At 38.9% G+C, this 25360-nt stretch overlaps 3 protein-coding genes across 3 annotated transcripts; 1 reads left to right on the top strand and 2 right to left on the bottom strand.

The window, feature by feature from the left end:
* Positions 1-1425: 1425 nt before the first annotated feature.
* LOC101314015 lies at positions 1426-6040 on the bottom strand. Its single transcript, XM_004305439.1, has 5 exons — positions 5690-6040; positions 3941-3991; positions 3097-3159; positions 2899-2967; positions 1426-1892 (listed from the first exon to the last, which is right to left on the bottom strand). The coding sequence occupies exons 1-5, from the start codon at positions 6038-6040 to the stop codon at positions 1635-1637; spliced, it is 792 nt and encodes a 263-aa protein (XP_004305487.1). The 3' UTR covers positions 1426-1634.
* Positions 6041-18384: 12344 nt separating this feature from the next.
* LOC101306937 lies at positions 18385-22109 on the top strand. The gene is made up of 5 exons (XM_004303212.1): positions 18385-19256; positions 19921-20000; positions 20366-20477; positions 21574-21626; positions 21742-22109. Exons 1-5 carry the CDS (start codon positions 18419-18421, stop codon positions 21907-21909), a joined length of 1251 nt encoding a protein of 416 aa, XP_004303260.1. The 5' UTR covers positions 18385-18418; the 3' UTR covers positions 21910-22109.
* A 1730-nt stretch (positions 22110-23839) lies between these two features.
* Positions 23840-24613, bottom strand: LOC101313731 (F-box protein SKP2B-like). Its single transcript, XM_004305438.1, has one exon. The coding sequence runs from the start codon at positions 24611-24613 to the stop codon at positions 23840-23842; it is 774 nt and encodes a 257-aa protein (XP_004305486.1).
* Positions 24614-25360: the final 747 nt, after the last annotated feature.

Here is a 25360-nt window from a genome sequence, read left to right as displayed (position 1 = left end):
CAAAATTTCAGCTAATTTGGTAATCGTTAAGGCCCTCAAACTCGAAAAAACAAATGGACGGATTGAATTCTATCCGGTTGTGTTCATACCAGAAAAACTCGAGTTTGAGGGCCTTAACGATCACCAAATTGGCTGAAATTTTGCAGAGATGATCTACACAATATTATCTAGATACTATACGGTGGAGATGAGGAAATTCGATCGGAAAGTGGTGCAAAAATAGAAATCCGCACCGAAACCTTTGGTGCAAACGTCCGCAGCCAAGAAGGGCTGTATATATATATATGTATATATTTATATATAAAGCATAAAAGGTGTGCACAAGTTGATTGTATCGATCTACAAAATTTGATGTAAAAATGAAATATTCTCTTTTGTGTCATTTAGCGTAGGAGGGTCTCGCTCCTAGTTTAGCTAAAGAATAGGCTTTTAAAAGGTGGGGGGGGGGGGGGGGGGGGGGCAATGAAACATCAAGGGAAAGTTGGCGCGCCTCAATTGCTTGAGGGGTCGACCATGCGGCCTCCGGGAAGTTTGAGCCGAGCCATATCTACACATACCATGTGAAGAAGTAAGATTAGCTAACAATGACATTAATAACTATACATGTGGATTGATACGAACAATTAAGATTATATTGTGTACTTGTATCGTCATGCATACAAGATTTTGTACCTTTCAAAAAGTCAAAAACCCTCCGCCATGACCTGCCTTGTATCACCTCATTATGTCACTTATAATTAATGTAATTTCAAAAATGATTTGATTTAAGTTTTTGTGTAGCCATGCATTTTTCTTATTACAGATAACATAATTATCATTAACTGTGTAAGTATCTCTCATTTGATAGTCTCAACTCTCAAACTCTGATGCAACACATGATCAGTCGCCCTTGAAATGGTCCATGCAGGTCTGCATTCTTTTGAGATAATAGGCCTCGACCAAAAAGAAGTCATCTTACCCAGCCCAAAAGAACATACAAAACAGGTAGGAAATATATGGACTCATTGGGCTGGGTAATTGCTCATCGATACTTGGAAAGAACTATCTAAAAACAATTAATTGAAAACCCTCGAATGTTTCTAACATTTCCAAACTAGTATATGCAGTAGGGTCTTGATATAAACTCATAGAACTCCTTGCAAATAACCGAGTCTCCATTGTATAATTGTTAATGCAATGAAAAACGAAGGAAAAAAAAACAACAACAATGAATTGGGGAAGTGAGTATTGTCAAAGTAAAAACAGAGAGTAAGATAATAAAAGCATCAATTAACTATGGAGCAGTGTAATCACAATTTCCGAAAGAAGAAATAATGAAAATTAGAAAGGAATAAGTGTGTTCCCGAAAATCTACAGACAAATATTGAAAGAGGAAGAACGTAGACAAAAATATTGAAAGAGGAAGAACGTTATGTAAACAGTAAACTACGGGGTTAGGATCTCTAAGCTACTCTCAGTGCCACTTTTACTTCAATAAGCAGTCAAGATAACTGATTTTCATACTTACACTTTAGTTTGTCAACCTAAAAACACAATTAGGATGGATGAACTTTATCATATTAAGCTAAATGCTGCTGCTGAACTTGATGCCGCATAATTAGAAAAATCTAATATTAGTGTAGTTTTGAATCTTCTCAGCTGATACCATATAAAGCCTCGGGGTTCTGATTGTCTTCAAATGGAAGATTTAGATCGGGTAGTGGAAAGGCAGCTTCTCGGCAGTTCCCAACTTCATGTACCATATTAGAAATGTTGGATGGACAGGAACTCTTTGAAGTGCCAAGATCAATGACTCTAGCAAGTTCACTAACTGCATTTACTTGTGTGGGTTGATAACAAATGCCTTCACCCGATGCAGAAGAAGATGCAACTTTCATCATTGTTTGCTGCAGCTGTTAAAAACCATGTACAGGTAACACATACGAGGTTATTCATCATCTCACAGTTGTTGAAACAACCAAATAAACAGTATATCATTATGGAAATATAGAATGAGTCATGAAAACATGTATTTTCTTTACACTACAATGTTCAAATTCCAGGTTCTATGCTTAGGATGAATTTGTCGGTTCAGTCATTTTCTCAAGACTAATACTACAAAATAGATTTTATGCTTGTATTCTGCAAGCCAAGTACAACTAGTTCAATGCAAATGAAGCATTAAATCATGCAGGCATTAAGAACTTGTTAATGCACACACACACACACACACACACACACACAAATGTCCACCTAAGATAATGACTTAGGAACTTGTTACTTGGGTGCAATTTAAGAAAGTGCTAATGAGAGAAAGTTTGATACTTCACTTGTGTATCAACATAACATTCCTGAGCAGAGGCAACCAGATGTCTACCTAACAATTTCAACACTTTAACATCTGTGACCTCAAAAGATGCAACAAAGGCCCAAAGAATTATAGGTGCAAAACACAGCAATCATATAAACAGTGAAATCTACCAAAAAAAAAATCAGCATATTTGAGACGCATAACATATCCTATAATCTCGGTGCAGTTGATTCTTCAATCCAACTAAATAAATTATGCAGCCGTTAGCATGCAAAGCATGGAAGGCTTCATTTGCATATAGTTTCTAGTCTCTGAATAAGAATGCAAACTCATGACTCCAAACATTCACCAACTCAGAAGCTGACATTAGCTAACGGATGTTGGGCATGCAAATGTTGACGAAACATGCAAAACGACTTAGCTATCAGTAACGACATGTCCAATACATCAGATGTCACCCTGATACAACGGTAAAACCATTTCAGTACAAAACATTTGCATACCAAAATGAATCAGAATGAGGTTATTAACTATAACTTCCATTGAAATTTCAACATAAATATTTGCATACCAACATAATTGTGCAGGGGTGGTAGTAGCCTGTTTACCTTTATTTTTTTCAAGCTTTCATTTGTGGCCCTCTGCTTCTCGACATTGAGGCGTAGTGTTTGTAGTTCCTGCAGACAGAAAAATTAAACAAATCAGTATTCAGGCATCTCAACTCAGACATCATAGGATAACAAAGACGAAAATAGATAGGCAAGTTCTCCACTGGATGCACGCCAATGGGACCCTCCAATAAGTACCTTTTTCAGATTGCGTCTTTCCTTCAACAGAAGACATTCCTCCTCTTTAAGTTGAGCTAATGTCTGCAAAGAACCGGGAGAACAATTTATGGTATGAGAAATAAGTCTTAATTTTAGTCAACTCACCACCACAAATAAACAAAATTAAGAGCAGGGAATGAAAAGGGGAATGCGTAAGCTCAACTAAACTATTCCTCAAATAATGGCAAGATGATGGCTGTAAACTTTCCTGTCTTTCCATATTGTGGAGCGAAAATGCCTGGAACTAAATTTTCAATTTTTTCACTTTAAATAATGTAAACCCAAGACAAGTAGTCATCTAGCTATGCTAGCAATTTCTCACTCCATGCTGGACATTTTATATATGTCTACACTCACATGAAGTGCAGAAATCTTAAACTGGAGTACAGACTCACTACCCTCTGGATTTTTCGATAACAAACGTCAGTAACAGAAGTATAGTTACACTTGATTGTATCATCCAAAAGTAGACCTATCATAGAAGCTACTGAAGCAACAATTAAGTCGTTTATATTATACCACAGGTATCTGATCATACTTGTTACATGAATCAGAGAAAAGAATACCTAGTTACAGACGTATCAAGGTCACTTATTGACGGAATGTTTTAAGATTTTAGAAACAGAATATGTTAGATGTGAGATGTTCATCTGCATATCACCCTTGGGTTTACTCAAGAATTTCAGCTATCTATGTGGCTATTAAGAGCTGTCAGCGTTAATGCTTCGGTATGAGATTGACTAATATACTCTTATCAGTTTTTCTTTCGTTTAACTAATAATTCATCCTCCTCCCATGCCCATGCAAATCACATTATATTTACCTTCCTCTTTCTTGGCCTCTTGGAGATGGTTGCGCAACTCGTCACAGCAACCTACACAAAACACCAACATAAAACCACAGAATCAGTCAGTAAAGAGCACTTCCAGCTAGCAAGTTGCACTGTAAGAAAATCAAAGTAAAAAGAAAGCAAAACCAAGCCTTTCATTTACCAAGTACAGACATGAGTGTAGAGTACTAGAGTAAGTGGAAATCACTCCAATGGCCCCCACAACTCAACTCAACCCAACCCATAAATTCTCACCGCTACAAGTGCCTTTAAAAACGACTCCCTGCTAGACTCTCATGACTTTCCCGTGACAATATTGGCGCTTCAATCATGTATGCACATTGTGACCACTTCAAATGGGCAGCAAAGACATAATGGCAGTGTGCAACTCCATTCTCCTTCTTTTGTTCTGATGGAGCAGCTTGGCTCTCTCATTTCCCAACCACAAGCCCCCAAAATTTAATTCCTACAAAAAAAAAAAAAACCATAATTTGGAAAACCCTAATGTTAGTTGACAAGGAGACCATTTAACAACTTGGGTGACAATGCTAGTCTTCCCACTTCCACCATTTTCATGCCACCAAAACAAAATGCGCTTTCACCCATTTTTAACTTCGACTCAAAATTCTATCTAATCTCCCTATGGACCCCAGAAAAACAAAATTAGTAAAAGCTAACATGACAGGCTGTCACTTAAGAAAAAACAACAGCCTAATCAGAAGCGCTTTAAGCTTTTACTGGCTTGACTCTTTTCCATTGGATCCAAGCTTGACCTCGTCTTTCTATAAAAAGAAGGTTTTTCTTTGTCTTATTTTAATCTCCCACACCTCTGACCTCTCTCGTGGGTCTCTCGCGTGCAAACGACGCCGTTCTCACCACGCCTGCAGCAAACTCCACAGTGCGGCCGACCTCACCCAATCATTATCTCCCTCTCACACTGCACAACCACTACGAAGCACCACACGTAAGACCTATTTTGCCACGAAAACACGCCACCAAGAAAGCAGGTGACGATGTCTTTTCCATTTACCAAAACGCCCCTGTACATTCTCGAGTACGGTTTGACTTTAGTGGGGTGTGTTACGTCATTTCAAGGAAAGTTTACCTGCCAGATGCCGATGGCAGGTACTGTGTTGACTCCCAACACAAGGGGTTGGGAGACTGTTGGGCCATTTTCTGGGGTTGGCTGGGACTTTGGAGAAAGGGTGTTTTGGTCTTTTTGGGTAAAACAAGTGTGACAGGAGCGGAAATAAAACGTGATGGTGTAATTGAGTCCGTCGGGCTCTATATGGCGTTGAATGGAAGTCACCGATTTTTTTCAATACTTTTATAAATGGAAAGTGGAAGGTCATTTATTTGAAATGAGGAGGGTGTTTTGGTCCGGGAAAGATGTTGACAAAAGGTAAAACGACAACGGCCAGTCCAGACGACTGGCGAGTATGGACCGGTCCGGTCGAGGAAATGACCCAATTGGCCTCGGCGGCCACGAGACAACCCCATGCATACGGGGATAAAATAGTGAAGCAGTTGGAAGAACACGACAGATCGCCAAAGAAGTGAAATCTGAGAGCTTTCAATCTCCACCGTTTCATGTAATATTAGACCTTTCCGAGGGGCATTTTGGTCCAATGCAAAAAACGAAGAAAAGAAAGAAAAGACAACGAATCTAAACCCGACCCGCCTGAGTGAGTCAGACACAAAAAGAAAGCGAGAAGAGAACCAAAGTGGACAAAGACGACAGACCTTAGATCTCGCGGCGTTGGCCGGCTTACGCGGCATGCTGGACTCTTCGCCGCCGCTGACCGAAGTGGCGCCGCTCCAGGAGAGCGGCGTGGTGGGGCTGGCTCTGGTCGACTCCTCCGCTTTCTTCTTCTTTTTGACGTCAACAACGTCGCTTTGTTGCCGTGGCACGTGCTTGGAGCGCCTCTGCCGCACGCTCCACTCGAGCTTCAGTGCCGGAGAGGCGCCATGGAGCATCAGCGGTGGCGGCTCGGCGTGTCTGATATCAAGAAGAACACCGACGACCGCCACGTCGTCTTTCATGGCCAGTTTGACCCAATCGTCGACGTCCTCGGTGGGTGGCGCTGCAGCCATCATAGTGTGATGTATGGTTCCTCCGCCGCGTCTGAGAGAGAGAGAGAGAGAGAGAGAGAGAGAGGAAACGTTTTTTATGGGTGGGTTCGTGTAGAAGAAGAAAAGAGTATAGAACGGAATGAGGGGGTTGCTTTTATATGTGGCTGCTGCTTCTTTTCTTGTGTTTCTCACAACAAACAACAACGACTCACACAACACAACCCTTCCACTTCTTCCTCTTTCTATGGATTTTTCTCTGAAATATGGTGTTTTTATGTGGGCCACCACACGCTGTAAACGTGGCAGTGTTGGACCGAGCTCGCGTGGCTTTTCTTGGCTTTTTATTATAGCCGATGGATAATAGGATTTATTAATTTTTTGGTTCGAAAAGTAAAAGTAGGGTTTGTAGGTTTGGATTGGTTGAGGAGAGTGAGATGGACGCGCCGGGAGAGGGAGGTGGTTGTGGGTATTGAAGGTGGAGAATTCAGGGCAGATAGGCGAGATGGTGATGTCTGTTGGTTAATGAGGCGGCACGTTTCGCTTTGGAAGGGGGCATTAAATCCAGGGAACTGAATTTACGCTCTTGATTTTATAATTCATATTTTTATTTTTATTTTTTGGTAATTTAAATATTATATTTAGTGATATGTGTTTTGTCTTTTTATGAAAACTTTAACCAAAAATAAAAAGAAAAATTATCCAAATAGTATCCCACATTTCTGAGAAGCTAATTTGGTATCCCATAAATAGTATCCCACCTTTCTGAGAAGTTAAACTTTGGTATCCCATAAAAAGAAATGTGAGAGTGGGGATTGTATAATAGGGAGTGTAAACTTCACCTCCATAAATCAAAACCCTTCAAAGCCATTATTCAGCTGAAAAAAAAAGGTGTTACTAAATGTACCAAGCAAATGATTAAGTAAACCTAACACTTCAATTTTGATCAATTTTACCCCCTATATCTATTTGCACCGAACATATATTTCAAAAACTATACCCAACACCTCATGCTCTCTTCTATCAACATAAATACAAAGATCAAGAGAAAACGATTAAGGTAAAGACAGAAAATTGTCATCTTATCATCAAATATTCATATTGAAAGTTGCCGCAAAAACATCAGAAGCGTTGAAACTGTAGGATTATTCCAACTCTCCAGGTTTCCTTTACCTCAGCACTCAAGCTTTAGAGAAGCACTAGTGCACCACTCCACAAATTCGAGAAAGAGTGCTTCGATTTTGAACCCACCATCAACCACCATCTTCTTTCTCGAGTTTTATCAGATTTGGGTACATCCCAGTGCTCCCATCACGAATCATGTTTCTCCTTAAATTAACTTATAATAATATAATCCATCAATGTTTTTCGTAGTTGGGCTCTCAAGTTCATATGCCATACTTGATCAGAGAAAGAAAAAGTTCTTATGCCTTATAATTGATCTGAACAATGATTAGAGACAGAGGAAGAGTTCAGTTTCATCTGCCATCCTTGTAATTTTGATTCATCTTTTCTATTCAAGTAGGGGTATAATTGGTAAAAAAATTAATATCGGGTACATTTTGAAATTTGCTGGATACATTTAGTAACACCCAAAAAGAAACCCGTTCAAGCCACTGAATCATTGACGACGTCCTCTTTTCTGTTTAGAATAAAAGCCTGTATGAATCAAGATACTAAACAGTCTTAGCTTAGTTTACACTACTTTCTTTTCCTCAACACTTAAAGCATAACTTTGGGAAGACAAAGTTTCTACAGTTGCTTGAGGAGCCCTGCTTTTTGACATTGTAAATTTGGGATGTTCTCGTGGCTCCTCTTATTAATCTAGTTCTTTCTTAAAAAAAAAAAAAAAAAAAAAAAAAAAAACCAACTTAAAACATAACTATCGTTAAGACCCGCGCTTTGCGGTCTTTTTGCCTGTAGGCAAATCAGAAGAATTGGATACCACAGAAAAATAACGTACATTACATTGGCTAGTTCAAAAATGCCACTGTACAACAGTGTTATGAATTGATCTAGTGACAACTAAGGTCATAATTTCATCAATTTGTGCAAGAGAATAGCTGCTCCAATTGTTCAAAAGATGACTGTTTAGTTATAGATGCAGAAGATTCTTCTTTGTTTAGTTAACCGTTGATATAAGTGCAATTGTTACAGTTGCAGCAACATGGATTGCGTTAGTATTCTGGCAAAACTACAAATATCCAAAACAATCCTTGGCATTCAGTCCATTTTTTGTTATTCATTTTGGTCCTTGGCTGTTGAAGTTAATGTTGCTTCCTTGGTTTGCCTGTCACTTAGAAGCAAATAAAACAGAGTTACAATGTCTGTAGATAGGAATATAGACCTGAAACTTATGTTTTGAAATATATAGCTGGAGAAATCGAATTAGTTACCTGAGTGTTATAGTATGACTGGAGGCTAGAGGGTGAGACAGAAAAAGGTATAATCGGTGCGACAGACCCATACACAAAAACAACACCAAAATTACATTGTGCACAATAAATTGCAAAAAGATATATTGACCAGAAGATGAAGAAATTGAAGGAGAGACCATGTTTGAAGTGGAAAAAATCCATAAATTAATTAGGTAGCCTTAGTACCTTTGTCATTAAAACCAACCAGACTAAGGTTGAGAGATAAAACCGTTAAATAGATAGCTGTTAGGATCAGAATCCATATATCAAAATTCATATCCCAAGAACCTCGATCGATCACCATATGGCTTTTGATTAGAGAGGCTGGGGGTGAGAGAACTTGGTTCATACCGGGTTTCAAAGACGGCGAGCTAGTGCTAGCAGGGATAGAGCTTCCGATCGTGGTCGAAATTAGAGAAGGCTACTAGGAGGTAGTGACTGGTCTGATTTGGTTGCTGCTGAAGATGATGGTTGTTGAAAGGCAAAAACACCAAGTTGTCGCCGCCATGGATGGCGTTGCTAACAGAGGAGGGCAACACAAGATGAGTAGGGTTTGGAATTAGGTTCGATCTCTTGGGCCTGGATCTGAACTCAATCCCAAACAAGATCTGTGTTAGAATTGGGCCATTGGGCCTGAATTCAAACAATAGATGGCTTAAGCCGTGTCTCTATTTCGAGCTGGCAGACTATGATAGTTAGCTACATCTAAATGGTTGCATATTACTTGGGTACCGCAATTGAGCGCTTAGGCTCTTGTAGTATGTAGCTCTAGTATTTTTGTTGTTCTAATTTTTGTACAATATGTTATGCTCACCAATAAGTGAGCTTTAAGTCCAAATGTACTTGTTCTATATTACCCTTAAGGTTATCATATGTAGTCATTCTGGCCTCCGCATTATCAATGAAACTATCATTTTGTTCAAGGAAAAAAAAAGAATCCATTTATCTAAATAGAAAAGGAAAACTATAAGAATCTAAAGAGATAAACTAAACAATGTTCATATTCATTCATCCATAACCCATCTAAAAGTAGTTTTTTTTTTTTTTTTTTTTTTTTTTTTTTTAATTAAGTCATCTAAAGGAGTTTACAGCTATTATATATCCTATAGATATAGAAAATATAGCAAACTATATATATCTCCTTCAAAAGATTTGAAAGACAAAAAAATCCATTTACATTGGTTTTAAATAAATAAGGACAGTTTTTAACAAATAAAGACAAATATTTTTCTGTATGTCATGTGTCATGAGACACTTTTACCAAACTAACCCTCATAACTTTTACACCTGAGATTTGGGGTTGAGAATGGAAGTATATACTAGGTTACAAACGTGTATGCAACCCTGACTGCTGCTACTGCATATATTAAAAAGCTCCTGCTATTGCGTATATTGAAAAGCTCCTGCTACTGTATATACTAGTAAGATCCTGCTACTATATGTGGATTGGGAGCTACTACAGTCGATTGGGTTAAGTTGCTACTGTGTATCGATTGGGAGCTGCTACTATCGATTGAAATCAAGCTACTATTGTCGATTGAGACCAAGCTGCTACTGTCTGCTTAGAAGTTGCTACTATCTATTGAGAAGCTACTACTATTAATTGTCAGAACCCACCCCGAATTTCACCCTTAAATCCGAAGTAAATCCTACGGGGTCCACCTCCAAGAAAGATTTACCAAAAATTCGGCATAATCTACCTTGAAAATGGACAACTCTTACCTGAAAAACTCAACTTAAACACTTCTATTACCAAACATCCATCCTCAACACCTGAAGCCTTCCTGCTCCCCAAGTTCATCACATCTCCCAATATAAAATTTCTCAACTAAAATAATCCCACAACCAACAACAGACCAATTAATAATTCACTACTGGACTTTCAGAGCCTATCTAAAGATAAACGAAAAGCAATGAAATAAGAATGAGAGGATACAGCCTCTAACTATGCCTCGACTCAATATACGCTTGACCTCAAATAAATTAGCCTGTAAACTGGGCATTTATAAACCAAAGGGCCCAGGGGAAAGTAATTTAAAAACGTTAGAGTGAGTGGACGAAAATAAATTCAATAACTTAACAATTATATAACTTATATATTTTCCCACTTTTCAACTTTTAAAACTTAACAGCATGCAACTTGAACGTCCTTAAAACTTTAAATCAAAAATCACTTGATAAAGGACAAACCAGCCCCGCTGGTTAATTAAAACAGAAATCTCATAAAAGGAGATAAACCAGCCCCGCTGGTTAATCAAATATATTACTGAGAAGAATAAAATAAGGGGAAGAGTTATCACCATGTAAAAGGAGCCTCCTAAGCTCGGGTCGGTGCCTCCCAAGCTATAATAGCGCCCCACGCTAAGCGCTATACTCACCTATAATGAGGACCGCTAATAATGGCTAACTAACTAATAAATATAAATACCGATAAGTTGATTCCCAGGCTATAATAGCATCCCACGCTACGCGCTCTACTCACATATGAAGAGGACCGCTAATAAGGCTATAATAGCGACTCACATATGATGATGACCGCTAATAAGGTTAGCTAGCAATAATCAATATAAAAGCGACCCTATATTATGGTGACTAAAATCATACAAAAATCCTTTAAATCCATGAAACTTCCCCAAGATCATACGAATGGTACGGTTTCTAACCGTACTTGAAAATCATCATAAGAAATTATAATAAACTCAATGACGTATCTCACACGTCAAAATCTTCTCAAATTTATAAATATAAGCGAGATTTCAATATCAAATATAAATCATAATTAATAAAATCTCCACTCAAAAATACTCGCTAAAATATTCTCCAAGTCAAAATCATTATGCCTCAAATAACAATTAAATTATGATGGAGAACTACCGAAAATCCCATTTTCGGAAATCATTTAAAAATCTCAAAGTCCACCAATAAAACCATTATACTGAAATCCGAAACTTATAAGGAATAATCAAACTCAAATATCAAAAAATTAATCCGAGCTCAAATCCATAAATCATGACCAACACTTAATCAATGCACCAAACTCAAATAATTTTCAAGATCATCTCATGAGCTGAAAATTATAATATATGCTCGGAAAATAAAATGATAGATTATAAAATCTTGCATGCATATTTATTTAAAACCAAAATGTCCACTCACAAATTTAGGCATAAGCCCGACGATAACTGCGTCGCCACTCAAGCGAGATTCCCTGTGCATCCTGGCACAACAACCATGCTTAGAACCAAACTTCAATTCCAGAAAATAAATACATGAATAAAAACATCTAACTCTCTTCCGTTTAACTGACTACTCTTAATAGGGTTAAACTTGCCGGATTCACACCAAACTCCACCACAATCTTAATTCATCAATTCTAACATTCTATAATAAATACCAAGGAAATCCAACGGTCGGATTTCATTCTAATAACTGGCAAAATTCTTAATCTTTTAAAAATCCCAAACCTTATCAAAACTCCTCCAAATATTCCAAACTATACTTCATTAGACTCCTCTCATTATAACAAACCCAAAAACTTGAAAAACAACCTCCAAGTGGCAGCGCTGCCGCCTGCTCCGCGGGCAGCGGCAGCCTGCAGCCGTACTCTGACGGTGTCCATTGCCCCCCAAAATTTAACAGAAAAATCCTCTCATCATGCACAACAACTTTCATAACCAGCACTTAGTCCAATTCTAAGCTTAACTAGGGTAATCGAACTAAAACATCCATAAATCCCTAGAATTTAAATTAAACATTTCTCCCTACCAAGATTGAATTAAGTCGATTCTTTTTTAGGGATCACTAACCTTGATGAGAGCTACAATTTGAGCCAAAAATCTCGAGTTATGGTGGCCGGAGGAGGGAGCTCCGACGAAGGACAGTTTGGCGTGTCGGGCGGGATTCCTCTCGTCCGACGGTGTCACACGATCGGTCACCGGCCCAGGAAGGGAGAGGAGACGGCGGGGGTCCGAACTGGGCTGGAGCGGCGGCCGGTTGCTGGCCGGACGACGGCAGGTGGCGTTGGAACTTCCGGCTGAAGAGAGAGCTCAGGGGAGGCTCGGGAGAGAGAGAGAGAGAGAGAGAGAGAGAGAGAGAGAGAGAGAGAGAGAGAGAGAGAGAGAGAGAGAGAGAGAGAGAGAGAGAGAGAGAGAGTAGTAGTAGAGTAGAGAGTAGTAGTAGTAGTAAGTAAGTAGTAGTAGAGTAGTATNAACGAGAAGAGANAGAGNGAGAGAGAGAGAGAGAGAGAGAGAGAGAGAATGTGGGTGTTGGGCTTGTCCACACCTGGTCCAACACTTAAAACACCCACAAAATAAAACCCAATAAAAATTTACCTCTTTTTACCAAAATAGTAACTTTCGTTTTTAGACCATAACTTCTTCATACGAACTCCGTTTTAAGTGTGTCGCATGTCCACGAACTCTGTTTAACGTTCGCTACAACTTTCATGAAGAAAGTTTTCCTAAATTCCAAATAGAAGAAAAAGTCAACTTTTGGAGTCTTAAATAGTAAACGATTACTTAATACGGTAATAGACCAAAATAATACCAAAGTAAATAACCGTAAAATAACTTAAGAACCGGGGTGTGACATTAATTGAGAAGCTACCACTGCTGATTAAAATCCAAATCCATTTCTCTTTTGACTTTTCCAGCTTTCTTTGGCAACATATTCTAATAAATATTCGACGAAACACCTACATGATCTTACTGAAATGAATTCAACAACTTCCATCCAAAAGTATCAAAACCAAACTGAAAAAATAGTCTTATCTCTGCAACTGCACTCATATTCTATGTGGTAACTCGCATTAATTGACATGAGATTCATCTCTCTTTTACACATATCTTTGTCATAATCAAGCCAATTTATCAAATCTTGAATTTTTGAATCACATACAAACTCTCTGCCGCCAACACTATATCCAACTCCAGCTCCCTTTACCTTCAAGCTCGTAGCTACGCCAGCTCGGGCCCAACCTTGCTGCTATTGCTCCAGTAGCACATCTTACAACAATGAATCTCCTCCAAACACCTACCATACCTCACCGACAAATTTTCTTCAGTAGCAGATCTCAAAACGACGGATCGACCATGTTTCGGTTGACTGTACTTTTGTTGGGTGGTGGCTCGGCTAGTTAGCGGCGTAAAGGACACTAGTGGGCTAACATAGAGGAGGAGGACGACAAAGAGATTAGGGATTTGTGGGGATGAAAGTGAGGATCTGAGAAATTGGGGGTTGAAGATACGAAGGAGAGAAGTGTATGATGGCTTTTGCTTCTAGTGGCACTCGTGTAATTTTACTGTAGAAATGACATTTTGGTCATTTGATTTTAAAAAAGGAGAGTCAGACATGTCAGTATTTAATTTAGCCTTGGGTCATGTCTTTATTTGCATAAATCTTTCAGCAAATGGTTTTTTGTGTATTTAAATCTTTGGTTAGTCCTTTCTATGTCATTTTCCCTAGAACATAAGGGTAAAAACCTAAAATGGTACCTGGACTATTGCGAAAGGTATTTTTTGGTACATATGAATTTGTTTTACTTGAAATGGTACCTCAAGTATTGCTCTGTTACCTGATATGATACCTCTGTTAATTTTTCCATTAAGATCGCCTACGTGGCATATATTTGAATGGTATAAATACCCAAAATGGTACCTAATCTACTACTAAAGAATTTTTTGGTGCCTATAAACTTTTTTACTCCAAATAAAAATTCCAAATTACTTTTTGATCTACATATATATATATGTAAATTAAACTCATAAACATATTATTAGCATTTTATCCATAAATATTTTCTTACATAAGGTCTATTTATAAAGAAAGTCCAATATGTAGTTGTTGAGCAAAAAATGTACAGCATATACTCGACATAATATCGTCCTATCACATTTATGGGAGATATAACTTTTATTATGTTAAGTTTGACCCATTCAAGATAACATATCTCTTAATCACATCCTCTTATTTTAAAAGGAAAACCCTTTGATTCCAAAAGAAAATAACCAATGGGGGGTGTGTGTGTTTGTTTATTTTTATGGCTGCACCCGGAAATTTGAATGGGTTGCCTACGTACCCTTGGGAAGGGATCAAGCCATTCGTAGTTCAAGAATTCCAACAAGCGAATGACTCGTTAGAGGGCTTTGATTTTGGAATGAGAGTAGTGTTTAGAAATGTGTTTGGATTTGTATCTGAAGGCATTTGAGCTTTGGAGCGAGACTTTGGCTTCAGGTGATCCAGGAATGTAGTTCAAATTTTTGGGAGTGAATTTGATTTTTCTGGTGCTTTAGGAATTTGACTAAAGTCATTTGGACTGACCGAATTTGACTGGTGGTGTCAAGGATTCTGTTTGGAATGGTGGTTGCATCTAGTAGGTCGCTAGATTGCCTACGTACCCTTTTATGGGATCAAACCGACCGTAGTTTATTAATTTGGGTTTGCGGTTTTGTACCGACTTTTGGGTTGACAGATATATTTTTGAATCTGTCAATTGTAATTTTTTTGTGGACACCCAATTTGGTAGTGTGTTGATTTGATTTGGACACCCGTCGTGTCGAGCTTTGCAGTTGGGCCTTGAGACTTGGATTGGGCTTTGCACTGCTTCATTTTAGCTTTGCGGTGACTGACGGATCATTTGGTGAGGCACGAAATGACCTCGAGGCTCATTTGTCTTCTTTTTACTTTCCCTGTCTTCCCGTTCTTCATTTTTATTTAGCCCAGAACTTGAGACCGAAACTGATCAAATGGAGAAGGACTGGTTCAGCAAACAACAACTTGGAGATGGTTGGTCTTCGCCGAGAAGGAATTTCTCAACACTAGGAAGCTTGCTATGTCACTTCTCTTTGTGCGAAAATGGGTAAGGAAGCTTTATCTGGGCAGGTTCAATTCTGGCCGAGCCCACTCGAACATAGCATGGCTTTGATTTCTTTCTTCTTTTCAGTTGTCAAGGTATTTTGGTGAAGACTGAGTTCGCTGGCTCTTTGATCCGCCTTCAGCATTTTGGTGCGAATTTCCTCAATTCATCTTGACATTAAGTTTGTCTTCTTCCATCATCAAGTCACGATTCCATGATCAGATTTTTTTTAATTGAGACTAAAGCTTGTTGCTTTGCATGTTGCCAAACTCCACCGATTCATTTTGGGCATTGATCAACTTTTTGTCATCTTGCCATTCAACTTCCATTTGAACAAGTCTGAGGCATATGCCTTTAGTGTTTGATTTAGAAAAAGGCACGTAGCTTATGTAATTGGCAAACACAATTATACATGTTCTTGTCATTTCATTTAAGCTCCTGGAGATGATCATTTGTCATTTGATGGCCACCCAAAGCAAAAGCTTAGATTAAGCATGTGTGTCTTGTACACAGGCTCTGAACTTTCCTCCACCGCCAGGTTTATTTGAAGAGGTGAACTTGCAGACACTTCTTTTTCATCTTGCTTTGTCATTGCTTTGGTAAAAATATCAGTGGCTCCTTGTGGTGGTCATGGCGCTGGTTGTAGACTTGTTGATGCAGACGCATTCAATCACAGCTTGTTGCTTTGCAGATTGATAAATCTTGAAGCCGTTACTTCCACATGAGGCAGGAGCTTGACACAATGGCATCTGCTGTGAGCATGGCAGCAAACTTCACTTTCCCTACTGTCCTTGTAAACGACTTGAGCCGCTCCTTTGTGACGTCGTCTTTGATGCTTGATGCAGGTTGTGGTCAAAGCGACTTTGAGCGAGAACATGATAGACGCTGCTGGGACTTTGAGACGCTGCTTGCTGACAAACATAGATCACTTTTGGGACATGTGGGAGCCGAGAGCTGCTGCTATAAGGCTTCAGAGACGCTGCGCCGGCGTGGTCCTTGGAGACTGCTAGACATCACACAAGAAGCCGGCACCTTGACACATCCTTTGGGGACTGAACAGGTCGTGAGCATTTTGGTGGCAGCTTCATTGAGGTATCAGACTTCGTCTTCACTGCTTTTATTCGTTGTAGGCGACTTGAGCTACTTTTCTGGTGCGTGACTGTGATGTTGCCTTTGACGCAGTGAAGAGCATTTGAGGCACCGATTCGAAGACTGCGTGTGAAGCTTCACCAGGCGAGCTTTGTTGCAGCATTTACTCTCGTGGATACCAGATGTACCGTAAACGAGGCTTCTCGCATTTGAGCATGTTGGTGTGGGATTTGATGAGAGGACAGACTCGGAAGTGAAGTGAAATGAGGCTGGCTGGAGTAGTTCTTTACCTTTCCTCTTGTGCTTCTTCTTCTTCTATGGTGCTGTCGATCTCTTCCCTTTGCTTTGTGCTACGTGACTTGAGCTTTTGTGTGGCTTCTTCGTCACCTCTGTTGCTTCTGCTTGCTTCTTCTTGCTTCTGCCTTCTTTTGATCGCTTCTCCTGTTTTCTTCTGAAGCTTCTTCTTCGTTTGTCTGCTTCTGCTTTCTTCTGTCGCTCTGCCTGCTTCTGCCTCCGTCTTCTGTCGCTGCCCTTCTGCCTCGGTCTTCTTCTCTGGCCCTCTATGCATGCACGTACCCTCTTTATATAGAGAATACCAAACAGCTGGATAAGAATGAGTTTGAATTTGAACGTGCACAAAGATCACGAAGATGAACAGATCAACACTTGAATATCTGATCTTTAATTTGAATTTGAAAATCTCCTTCTCTTTGGTTCTGTTATTTTTTCCTCTGTTTCGGTGGTTTGCTTCATGAGGAATTGGTCAATTGAGGACTCTGTATTTGAGTGAGGATAATATGTAATTAAACCCCACTTTATATGTAATTAAACCCCACTTTATATATTGCTGCCATTATCTCTTTCTTTTTTCTTCTGGATAATCATCTGTAGCTTACGGCATCAATTTTGTTTTATTTTTTTTATTGCTCAACAATAGTAACGACGTTGTAGTCGGTTGTGCATAAAACAACCTCTCAAGTTTGTAAACCAGTAACATCCCACCATGGTTAAGATAACCGAGGCCGCCCTAGGGTTCTCATCCAAGAGTCGGATGGGCCGGGAACGGTCTTGGAAGGTGTATGGAAACTGGGTGTTTGAAGTAACAGTAAAAGGGAGTTGTCCCACATCGGTTTTCAAGTGAAGGAAAACCCACTCTGGGCCATAAATATGGCCCAGCCATCAGCTTGTCAGGTAACATTAACTACCTTAGTAATTACATTTCTACCATGAAATACTGACTTGAGCTTTAGAGAACGAAAAACCGGAAGCCCCCGATCACCCTTGTTATTGCAGGTTAGTATGAGGATAGCTGACCATCTACTAGACACGCCATCAGCTTCTGCAAACCTCATCTAGGATTGTACAAAAACAGACGTAATATATTTATAATTATTTATAAGAAAATTGCTCATAAGAGAAATATAAATATTATGTTTATAAAGAAAAATATAATATATTTATGAATTATAGTGATAATATGTTTATTATGTTTACAGTTTACCTATCGATCATATATAATTAGATATTGGGGTGTTATTTGAGAATAAAAAAAATACAGGTATCGAAAAATCCATTTCGCAATAGCTTAGGTACCATTTTGGGTATTTGTACCATTCAAAATGCCACGTAGGCAATTTTAACAGAAAAAGTAACGGAGGTACCGTATCAGGTAACAGAGCAATACTTGAGGTACCATTTCAAGTAAAAAAAATTTATAGGTATAAAAAAAAATACCTTTCGCAATAGTTCAGGTACTATTTTAAGTTTTTACTCAGAAAATAACTACTTTCATAATTACCTAATTGGGTGGAATGGGCCTTTAAGTTCCTATTGCAAGTTTGAGACTTGACCCGTTACATAACAAGCGTACACTATTATTAGATGATAAGCAAACTAATTAACCAAGTAGATAGAATGTGTTCCATTAGTAGCCTAGTACCTTTGTCATCGGCCCAAATAATAAAACCCCAGGCAAAACCCCCAATCTCTCCTCCTCTTCTTCTTCCCATTTCAAAACCTACGCCTTCTTCATCATTTTCGGCGATGATGGCTCTCCGACTGAGAACCAACCACCGCACCCTAACCAACCCATCTCTCACCCACCACCTCTTCTCCACCTCCTCCTCCTCAGATCCATCCGACCCAACCGAACCGAATCCCCAGTCCTCCTCCTCCTCCATCTCCAATTACTTCAGCGATGTCAAAGGCAGCCTCAGGCAACAGTCACATCAAAGCAGACCCACTCCTCGCATCAACCACCCTCCTCCTCCCGCCCGGCCCTCCAATGCCGATTCCCTGTACGAAATCCGCAAGAATCTCTCGGAGTTTCGCATTCGATCCATGGGACCAAACCACATTGAATCCAACAGCTCTCCGCCCCCGCCGGGCTCGGAGCAGATTTCGTTTTCCGAGCTTTTCAAGAGAAAAGTGAGCAGCGACGGCAAGGCGGTGGAGTTCAAGTCGATTCGGGATAGTCTGAAGCACTTAAGACCCAATGCAAATGTGCAGGGTGAGAAGAAGGGTGAGCCATTGTCGATGAGAAGGTTTCAGAGCATACTAAGGTCGAAGCCGAGCGGCCAGGATGCGGTGGGCAGTGGTGGACTGCCGCGTTTGTTTGATAAGGAGAGGATTGGAGAGAAGAGGGAGGATGGGTTGAAGACTGAGTTTATCAAGATTTATAGCGAAGAGGAGTTGGGGGAGAAGCTGAGGAAGTTGAGGCCCGAGGGCGGCGGGGTGTTTTCGTTTGTGGAGTTGAGTGAGAGGTTGGTCAAGTTGAGGAAGATGGATGATATTGAGGCTCGGTCTCGGACTGGGGGAGTCAATCGCAATGACTTGAGGGATTCGTTGGTCACCTTGAATGAGGGGTATAAGACATCTTCGAGTGAGTATTCTTTTGCTGCTTTGATTGGGGTTCATGTTTAGTTTAGTAGCTTGGTTTTTAATAGATTCAGAAATGTTCTTAGGTGATCAAAGCAGAGGGTTTAGAATTAATTGAGAGATGCAGAATAAGTTATCTGTTGAAAATATAGGTCTATATGTAGTATTATGGTCAAAAGTGTCTAAGTGAAATAGACCAAATCAATACCATGCATTTTAAAGTATAGGGTTTTCAGCAAGGCTGGCATTTATAAGTTTATGAAAACCCCATGTTTCAGTGTGATGCTTTCCAAATCTTAGCCCTCCTCTTCTGTCTTTATGTCTAAGTAGTGTCCACTTACATCAGTGAGTAAAACTTGTCAGTTAAGAGTTTAACTTGATTTTATTTGACAGAAATGTTATTACATGTTCTTATACGCAGTTTGGTTAATACTGAAATTATGTCCTTGGTGTCTAAAGAAAACAGCCCAGCTCTAAGTTCTGGGATCATGCCCTGATCCGGCTTGTCAGTATGTGGAGTTAGATTAGTTAACATTTAACAACTTGGGGTTTGCTGTTTTTACTTTGAATTTACAACAATAGCTTGAACAAATATTTCAATGTTTTTCTTTATTGATTTTAGTTTGGGGTCCTCTGGAACTCATTGATTTATGTTGTTGTTGTTTCAGTTAAGAGGCTTCCTATATTAGAATTGGGTCAAACTCCTGATTATATGACGAAACCCCCGAAGGAAGGCTTGGCTGAGAAGGCAAGTATAATTCTTTTGACTTTTGCATCACCTGTGACTTTTCACTAAAATTCATATATTCAATTTATCTTGGGGGGATTTCTCCCATTTACAACTTAAATGTGGAAAACTGATTACAACTTAAAGGAACACATACATTGATATCTTTGTTTTCTGCTTTTAAGGATATGGAATTGTGAAATATATAAGTGGCACACAGTTATGTTACTCTAGGTCTTCTTATGTTCATAATTCTTTGGAAAGTGTGCTTGTAGAGAGTTTGATGTGCACTTGTATTGTTATCATTCTCACAAGAAGTGATATTGTGATTGATGATCTATATTCTGCAGTTTGGTGCCTAATCTGTTATATTATGTTGAATGCAGTATTTCCATCCAGATAACATGTCAGCTGCAGAAAAACTAAAAATAGAGCTTGACAAAGTTAGAGATGAATTTAAAATGTCAGAGTCAGATTGTGGTTCTTCACGAGTACAAGGTATAGGTTTTGATATTGTATTGTTTTACATCTTTTTTAGTTACAGAAGAATACATCTTTTGTCTTCTCTTTCTTTCTATACAAGTGTATCTTTAATATTTATCGGTGGCATGCAATTCGTAATGTTAAAAAGGCTTTCCTCCTCGTATCTTAATATTTGTAACATTTATATTTTTGTATATCACTACTAGTTCATCTACTGTCATACCTGTAGGGGAAGACAGAAAAAGTATTTGGTTATTCTATGAAGAAATATGTCTGAGACCTAAAATCTGGTTGAACACTGAATTTCATGTTTCAGTGCAGATTTGAGTCTGGCTGGTTTCTTTGACTGTTCTACTCCCTCTTTATTTTGATATAGGAATCTCAAAGAGGCTACCCGTACATATGTCCGTGAATTTTTTTTATCACAGAAACGTCTATCGATTGGCATGGATGTGATATTAGAATTTAGGAATTCCTTGGTTGTGAATAAGTTTCTATTGCTTATCAGAAAGGGGAGGAAGAGTACAAGGTGGAAAATTGGTATTTGGTTTATTGCTGAACTTTGTTTGGAATTCAATTTCCTGTATTTTGAACTGCAGCTACAACATGGATGTGATATTAGTGTTAAGGGATTACTGGAAACGAAAGGGCATTAAAGTATGGTAATATTAGGCTCTTGTTCATGCAAGTAGAGTTTTGTAATTGCAATCAGAAAGGAAAACATCCGATTTGTTAGGGGAGTCCATCTGAACTCTGTAGTCAATGTTGAAGGGGTTGCATGAGCATGACGCCTTGTAGTTAGTTCCCCGGGACAGTAATCCATTGATACAACACCTTAGTGTTCATAGTCTTAGGGGCTGGTGGGGATGGCTACTGTCTTGGTTCTTATATTCTTAATTTGAAAGCAAATTGTTAACTTTTGGGTATAAAATTGCAGGGGAGGTCTATAAACAAATTTGGAGGTCCCTTAGAATTTATTTTATGGAAAACAGATTTCTTATTCTTTTCCTGGCTGGGATATACAAAAGATTTCAACCATTAGTACACAAACGGTATGGTTTCTATTTGTGATGGCTTTGGATGTTTGCTAACCTTTTTCTTCACTCTGCAGTGGCACAGCTCACTACAAAGATCAAACACCTTTCTTCAGTTTTACACAAAAAGGTGACAATCATCTATTTGCTTTTAGTTTTTTTATTATTAAACCAATATGCTTAACATATATTCAGTTACAAGTTTCTGTCTCCATGTAACAACTCTGATTTTTTTTTTTTTGTAGGATAAGCATTCACTTAAGGGTCTTCAAGCAATGGTGCAGAGGAGGAAGAAGCTATTGAAGTACCTCCGAAGAACTGACTGGGACTCTTACTGCCTTGTTCTCTCCAAACTTGGTCTCCGGGACACACCAGATGTCAAACAAGAGTACAAGAAACATTACAAGAATTAGAGCATTTGAATACGTTCTCTCTTTGTTTATTCAGTAATTTACCTTTCTGGTTAACCATACATTCATAATTCTGTATGGATAGAATGAAATAGATTAGTTCATGTTGGTTTCTTCTCCTTTTCTTTTCACTCCTTTTGAGTGTGTTGCAAGGCACGATTGTATGTCACATTGATAGTTTAAATAAAGTTCACCTCTTACATAACCTCGTATCTGCATAATCTTGTTTATAAGTTCTGCTTTCTAATGCATTCCTTTCCGCTGCTTTGTAATGCTCAGTTGCTAAAATTTGCATGTGGATCACACATATAAGGATTCCCTTAACCCAATTGCTTGTAAGTTTTGGCTAAACTTCAAAACATCACATTGACCGGAAAGCCAACAAGCAAAATGAACTTCGAGAAATCCGAATTCTTCAGAAGAGACATTTTAGTATTTTACACAAAAACAAAAACTGCAGGTCACATAAAGGCTGTAAAACGACCAAAAAAAAAAAGGATTTGTAGCTACATGTATCATATCTCCAGTAAAGAATGATGGGTGAGGTACTGCAGAATATAGAACTGCAAAATCTGCCACAGTTTATCAGAACCGATTGGTTGACATGCTGGTTCCTATCTAGTATCTGCACTTGAGAAGTGTAGAAAATAAAAACTTCAAACTGTTCACATAATCACATCGGTAGTTGACATGCTGGTTCCTATCTGCTTATAATTTGCTCAATATGGAGGCTTTGCTTGTAGGATAAGTTACCCGCGCCTGTGAGTTAGTAACCAATAATAGTTTCTTGTAACTGAATGACATTCATGTGGGAAGATCCAAACTGAAAAGTAATAACAACATCTGAAACATCATCTACAAATTACCATATAGCTAATAAATTGTTGTCAAAAACTCAAAATAATTGAGGTTGCAGTATAAGATGAAGAAAAACATATCTTCTATCTCAGTACACCTGAGATATTGAAAATTTCATTGAAATAATACTATAGACGCTAGTCAGCACAAACAAGAACTCCCTCATGCACAATATGTTTTCTTTGGCACTCAGTAGGAAGAGAACGAAAAGAAGCCGAGTACAATTGTCTTGAGTGACAGCCTTGATAACAGCATCCAAGGAATGACATCATAACTGAATTTAGTGCACGACCTCAACTTTATCTCCCTAATTTCTTTGCAGTACGCTACCACTTCCTTCACCCCCTTCGCTGTAACTTCCATGCAGGCCGACACGTCTAATTTCTGTAGCCTGGGACATCTTTTTCCAATTATAGTCAATCCATCATCATCAATTATCAATCCTCTTGCACACAATACCTCCAACTTCGGAAGTTCAAAGTCTATCAAAAGATTCTCTATCAAACCACATCTGCTTATCTCCAAATGCCTAATCCTAGAGCATCTCTTCAAAACTTCTACAATGCCGTCTTCTGTGATTTTTACACAATCGCTCAAATTTAGCATTTCCAAATTGGGGAAAACCGATACATAATTTGCAATAACCCCATTTCCCATTAACCTATTGTGAGACAAGTTCAGAATTTTGACTCCAAGGCTTCAGCCCCAGCATTCGTTCCTGCCATTATGATTACATTTAAAACCCGACAGTTTCTAACGAGGGTGTCAAAGGTGACACTGGTGAGTCTATGGCAATAACTAAGGTATATATAAGTGATACTACCAAGCGACTTGGATAGCTCAAAGATATCATTATCTGTAAGAAAAAAAGTTCTTTCAAGATCCAAGTGCTCAACCAACGGGTAATGCCTCACCAAAAATGAAACTCCAGCAAAACTATAACCCTGACAATTACAAAGAACAATCTTCTTCATAGGGAAACATGCTTCTGCTACTAAACAAAGCAATTCATCCGGAACCAACGTGTTCGAAAAATCAACAGCACATAAAGCCTTGGAGCTTTTCCATGGACATCCTAACGATAAAATCCAAAACGATAAAACATAGGTTCCCCAACTCCACAAAACGAAACACTATTCAAGTGACCACAAGCACGGATCAGTTTAGCCACACCATTATGTGTTATGAACTCACATTCATAAATAACAACTTGGGTCAACAACACACAATTCTTTGCCAAATGCAAAAGGGACATATCAGTAATGAAGTCATTACCAGAAAGGTTGATCCTCCTCAGGCTTTTGAGATTCACTGCCAGCGAAAGTACACCCGAATCGGATATGGGCTTCCAATCCGACGACCCAGTTGAGGATCCCTGTTCTGGGTAGCTAATGTCAAGCTCCTGTAGCATAGGAAACGACTCTGCTATCAGAGTTAGATCAGTGTCCTGTAAGAATCCGACTCTGCAGCAATTCAATGACGTCAGGTTCATCATTTTGGAGGAGAACACTCTTAATCCATTTACGGGTAAAGTTTGTCGGGATGAGATGTCGAGTGATTGGAGGTTCAACCCAGATATGGCAATTCGATGAAGAACAGGGTTCAAGTCGCCGCCGAAGCCGGAGAGGTTTATTTCTTTGAGGCATTGGAATCTGTGGAGAAGACGAGGTAGGATTGGGAGGAGTGTTGGGTCGGAGAGTTTGAGAGAGAGTAAGAGGCGATTGGTGATGTGGAGGAATTGCTTGGAGACGAGAGAGAGGGGGGACAGTTGAGAGGGGTGGTCGAGGTCTAGGAGATTGAATATGTGTTCCCAGCATTCTCGTGGCAAATCTGGTGAGTTTTCTGTCATGGGTGTTCTGTTCTGGATCAAGATTTGAGAGAATTTAAGTGACAGAAAAGGGGGATAGAATTGGGATACGGGGTAGATGAAAACAAACGGTAAACTTGGTCACCAAGGACGGGAGCTTTGGAGGGTTTGCACTGTACACGCAACATTTTCAGGACACTTTTTTTTATTTAATTTTTAGTATTATTATTATTTTTTAAATTTATGACTTTTTTCACCTAAACGTACCTGATTTAATGAGCAACTCGCAATTTACAGTCTGAATTAGTTTTTTTGGTCTAAATATAGATGCACGATCTAGGTATGTCATCGATAGTTAGAACTAGAATCAATATGTCTAGTATTATTCGGTCTATTAACATAATATGTACGATATCATTTAATCTAGTGACATAATTTTTTTTCTTGTAAATAAAAAGTTGTGACTTCAACTGACGAAAAGTTGGTTTACGACTTCAACTCATGAAAAGCTGGTTTACAACATTTGAGTACTTTAGCTCATTAAAAAGAAAACGAAGTGAATCAGTATAAAAATGGGGATATCACACTAGATTACAAAATAGTATTGTGTACTAGGATTTTATGTACCTTCCTTTCCTTATGCATTATAGATACTTTTTATTCATAGATGAATTACAAGTTTACAACTATTATTTTCTCCCAATTTCTCTTTGATATCAATAAACTTCTTCGCTCTCTCTCCAAAATACCCGTGCACTCCTAGGGATTCAAAAGTTTTTCCTCATCTCC

Source organism: Fragaria vesca, linkage group LG6 (assembly GCF_000184155.1).
Source record: "Fragaria vesca subsp. vesca linkage group LG6, FraVesHawaii_1.0, whole genome shotgun sequence".
Taxonomy (NCBI): Eukaryota; Viridiplantae; Streptophyta; class Magnoliopsida; order Rosales; family Rosaceae; genus Fragaria; species Fragaria vesca.
The sequence above is the reverse complement of the archived record's forward strand: the minus strand, read 5'-3'. Positions and strand labels throughout refer to the sequence as shown.

Coding starts and splice junctions, on each gene's coding strand:
- LOC101314015 (XM_004305439.1), bottom strand. CDS start 6,040: ATGGCTGCAGCGCCACCCACCGAGGACGTCGACGATTGGGTCAAACTG. Junction 3,992..5,689: donor CCAACGCCGCGAGATCTAAG/GTCTGTCGTCTT, acceptor TGTTTTGTGTAG/GTTGCTGTGACGAGTTGCGC. Junction 2,968..3,096: donor AAAGACGCAATCTGAAAAAG/GTACTTATTGGA, acceptor TTCTGTCTGCAG/GAACTACAAACACTACGCCT.
- LOC101306937 (XM_004303212.1), top strand. CDS start 18,419: ATGATGGCTCTCCGACTGAGAACCAACCACCGCACCCTAACCAACCCA. Junction 20,001..20,365: donor AGGAAGGCTTGGCTGAGAAG/GCAAGTATAATT, acceptor TGTTGAATGCAG/TATTTCCATCCAGATAACAT. Junction 20,478..21,573: donor TGGTTCTTCACGAGTACAAG/GTATAGGTTTTG, acceptor TTCACTCTGCAG/TGGCACAGCTCACTACAAAG.
- LOC101313731 (XM_004305438.1), bottom strand. CDS start 24,613: ATGACAGAAAACTCACCAGATTTGCCACGAGAATGCTGGGAACACATA.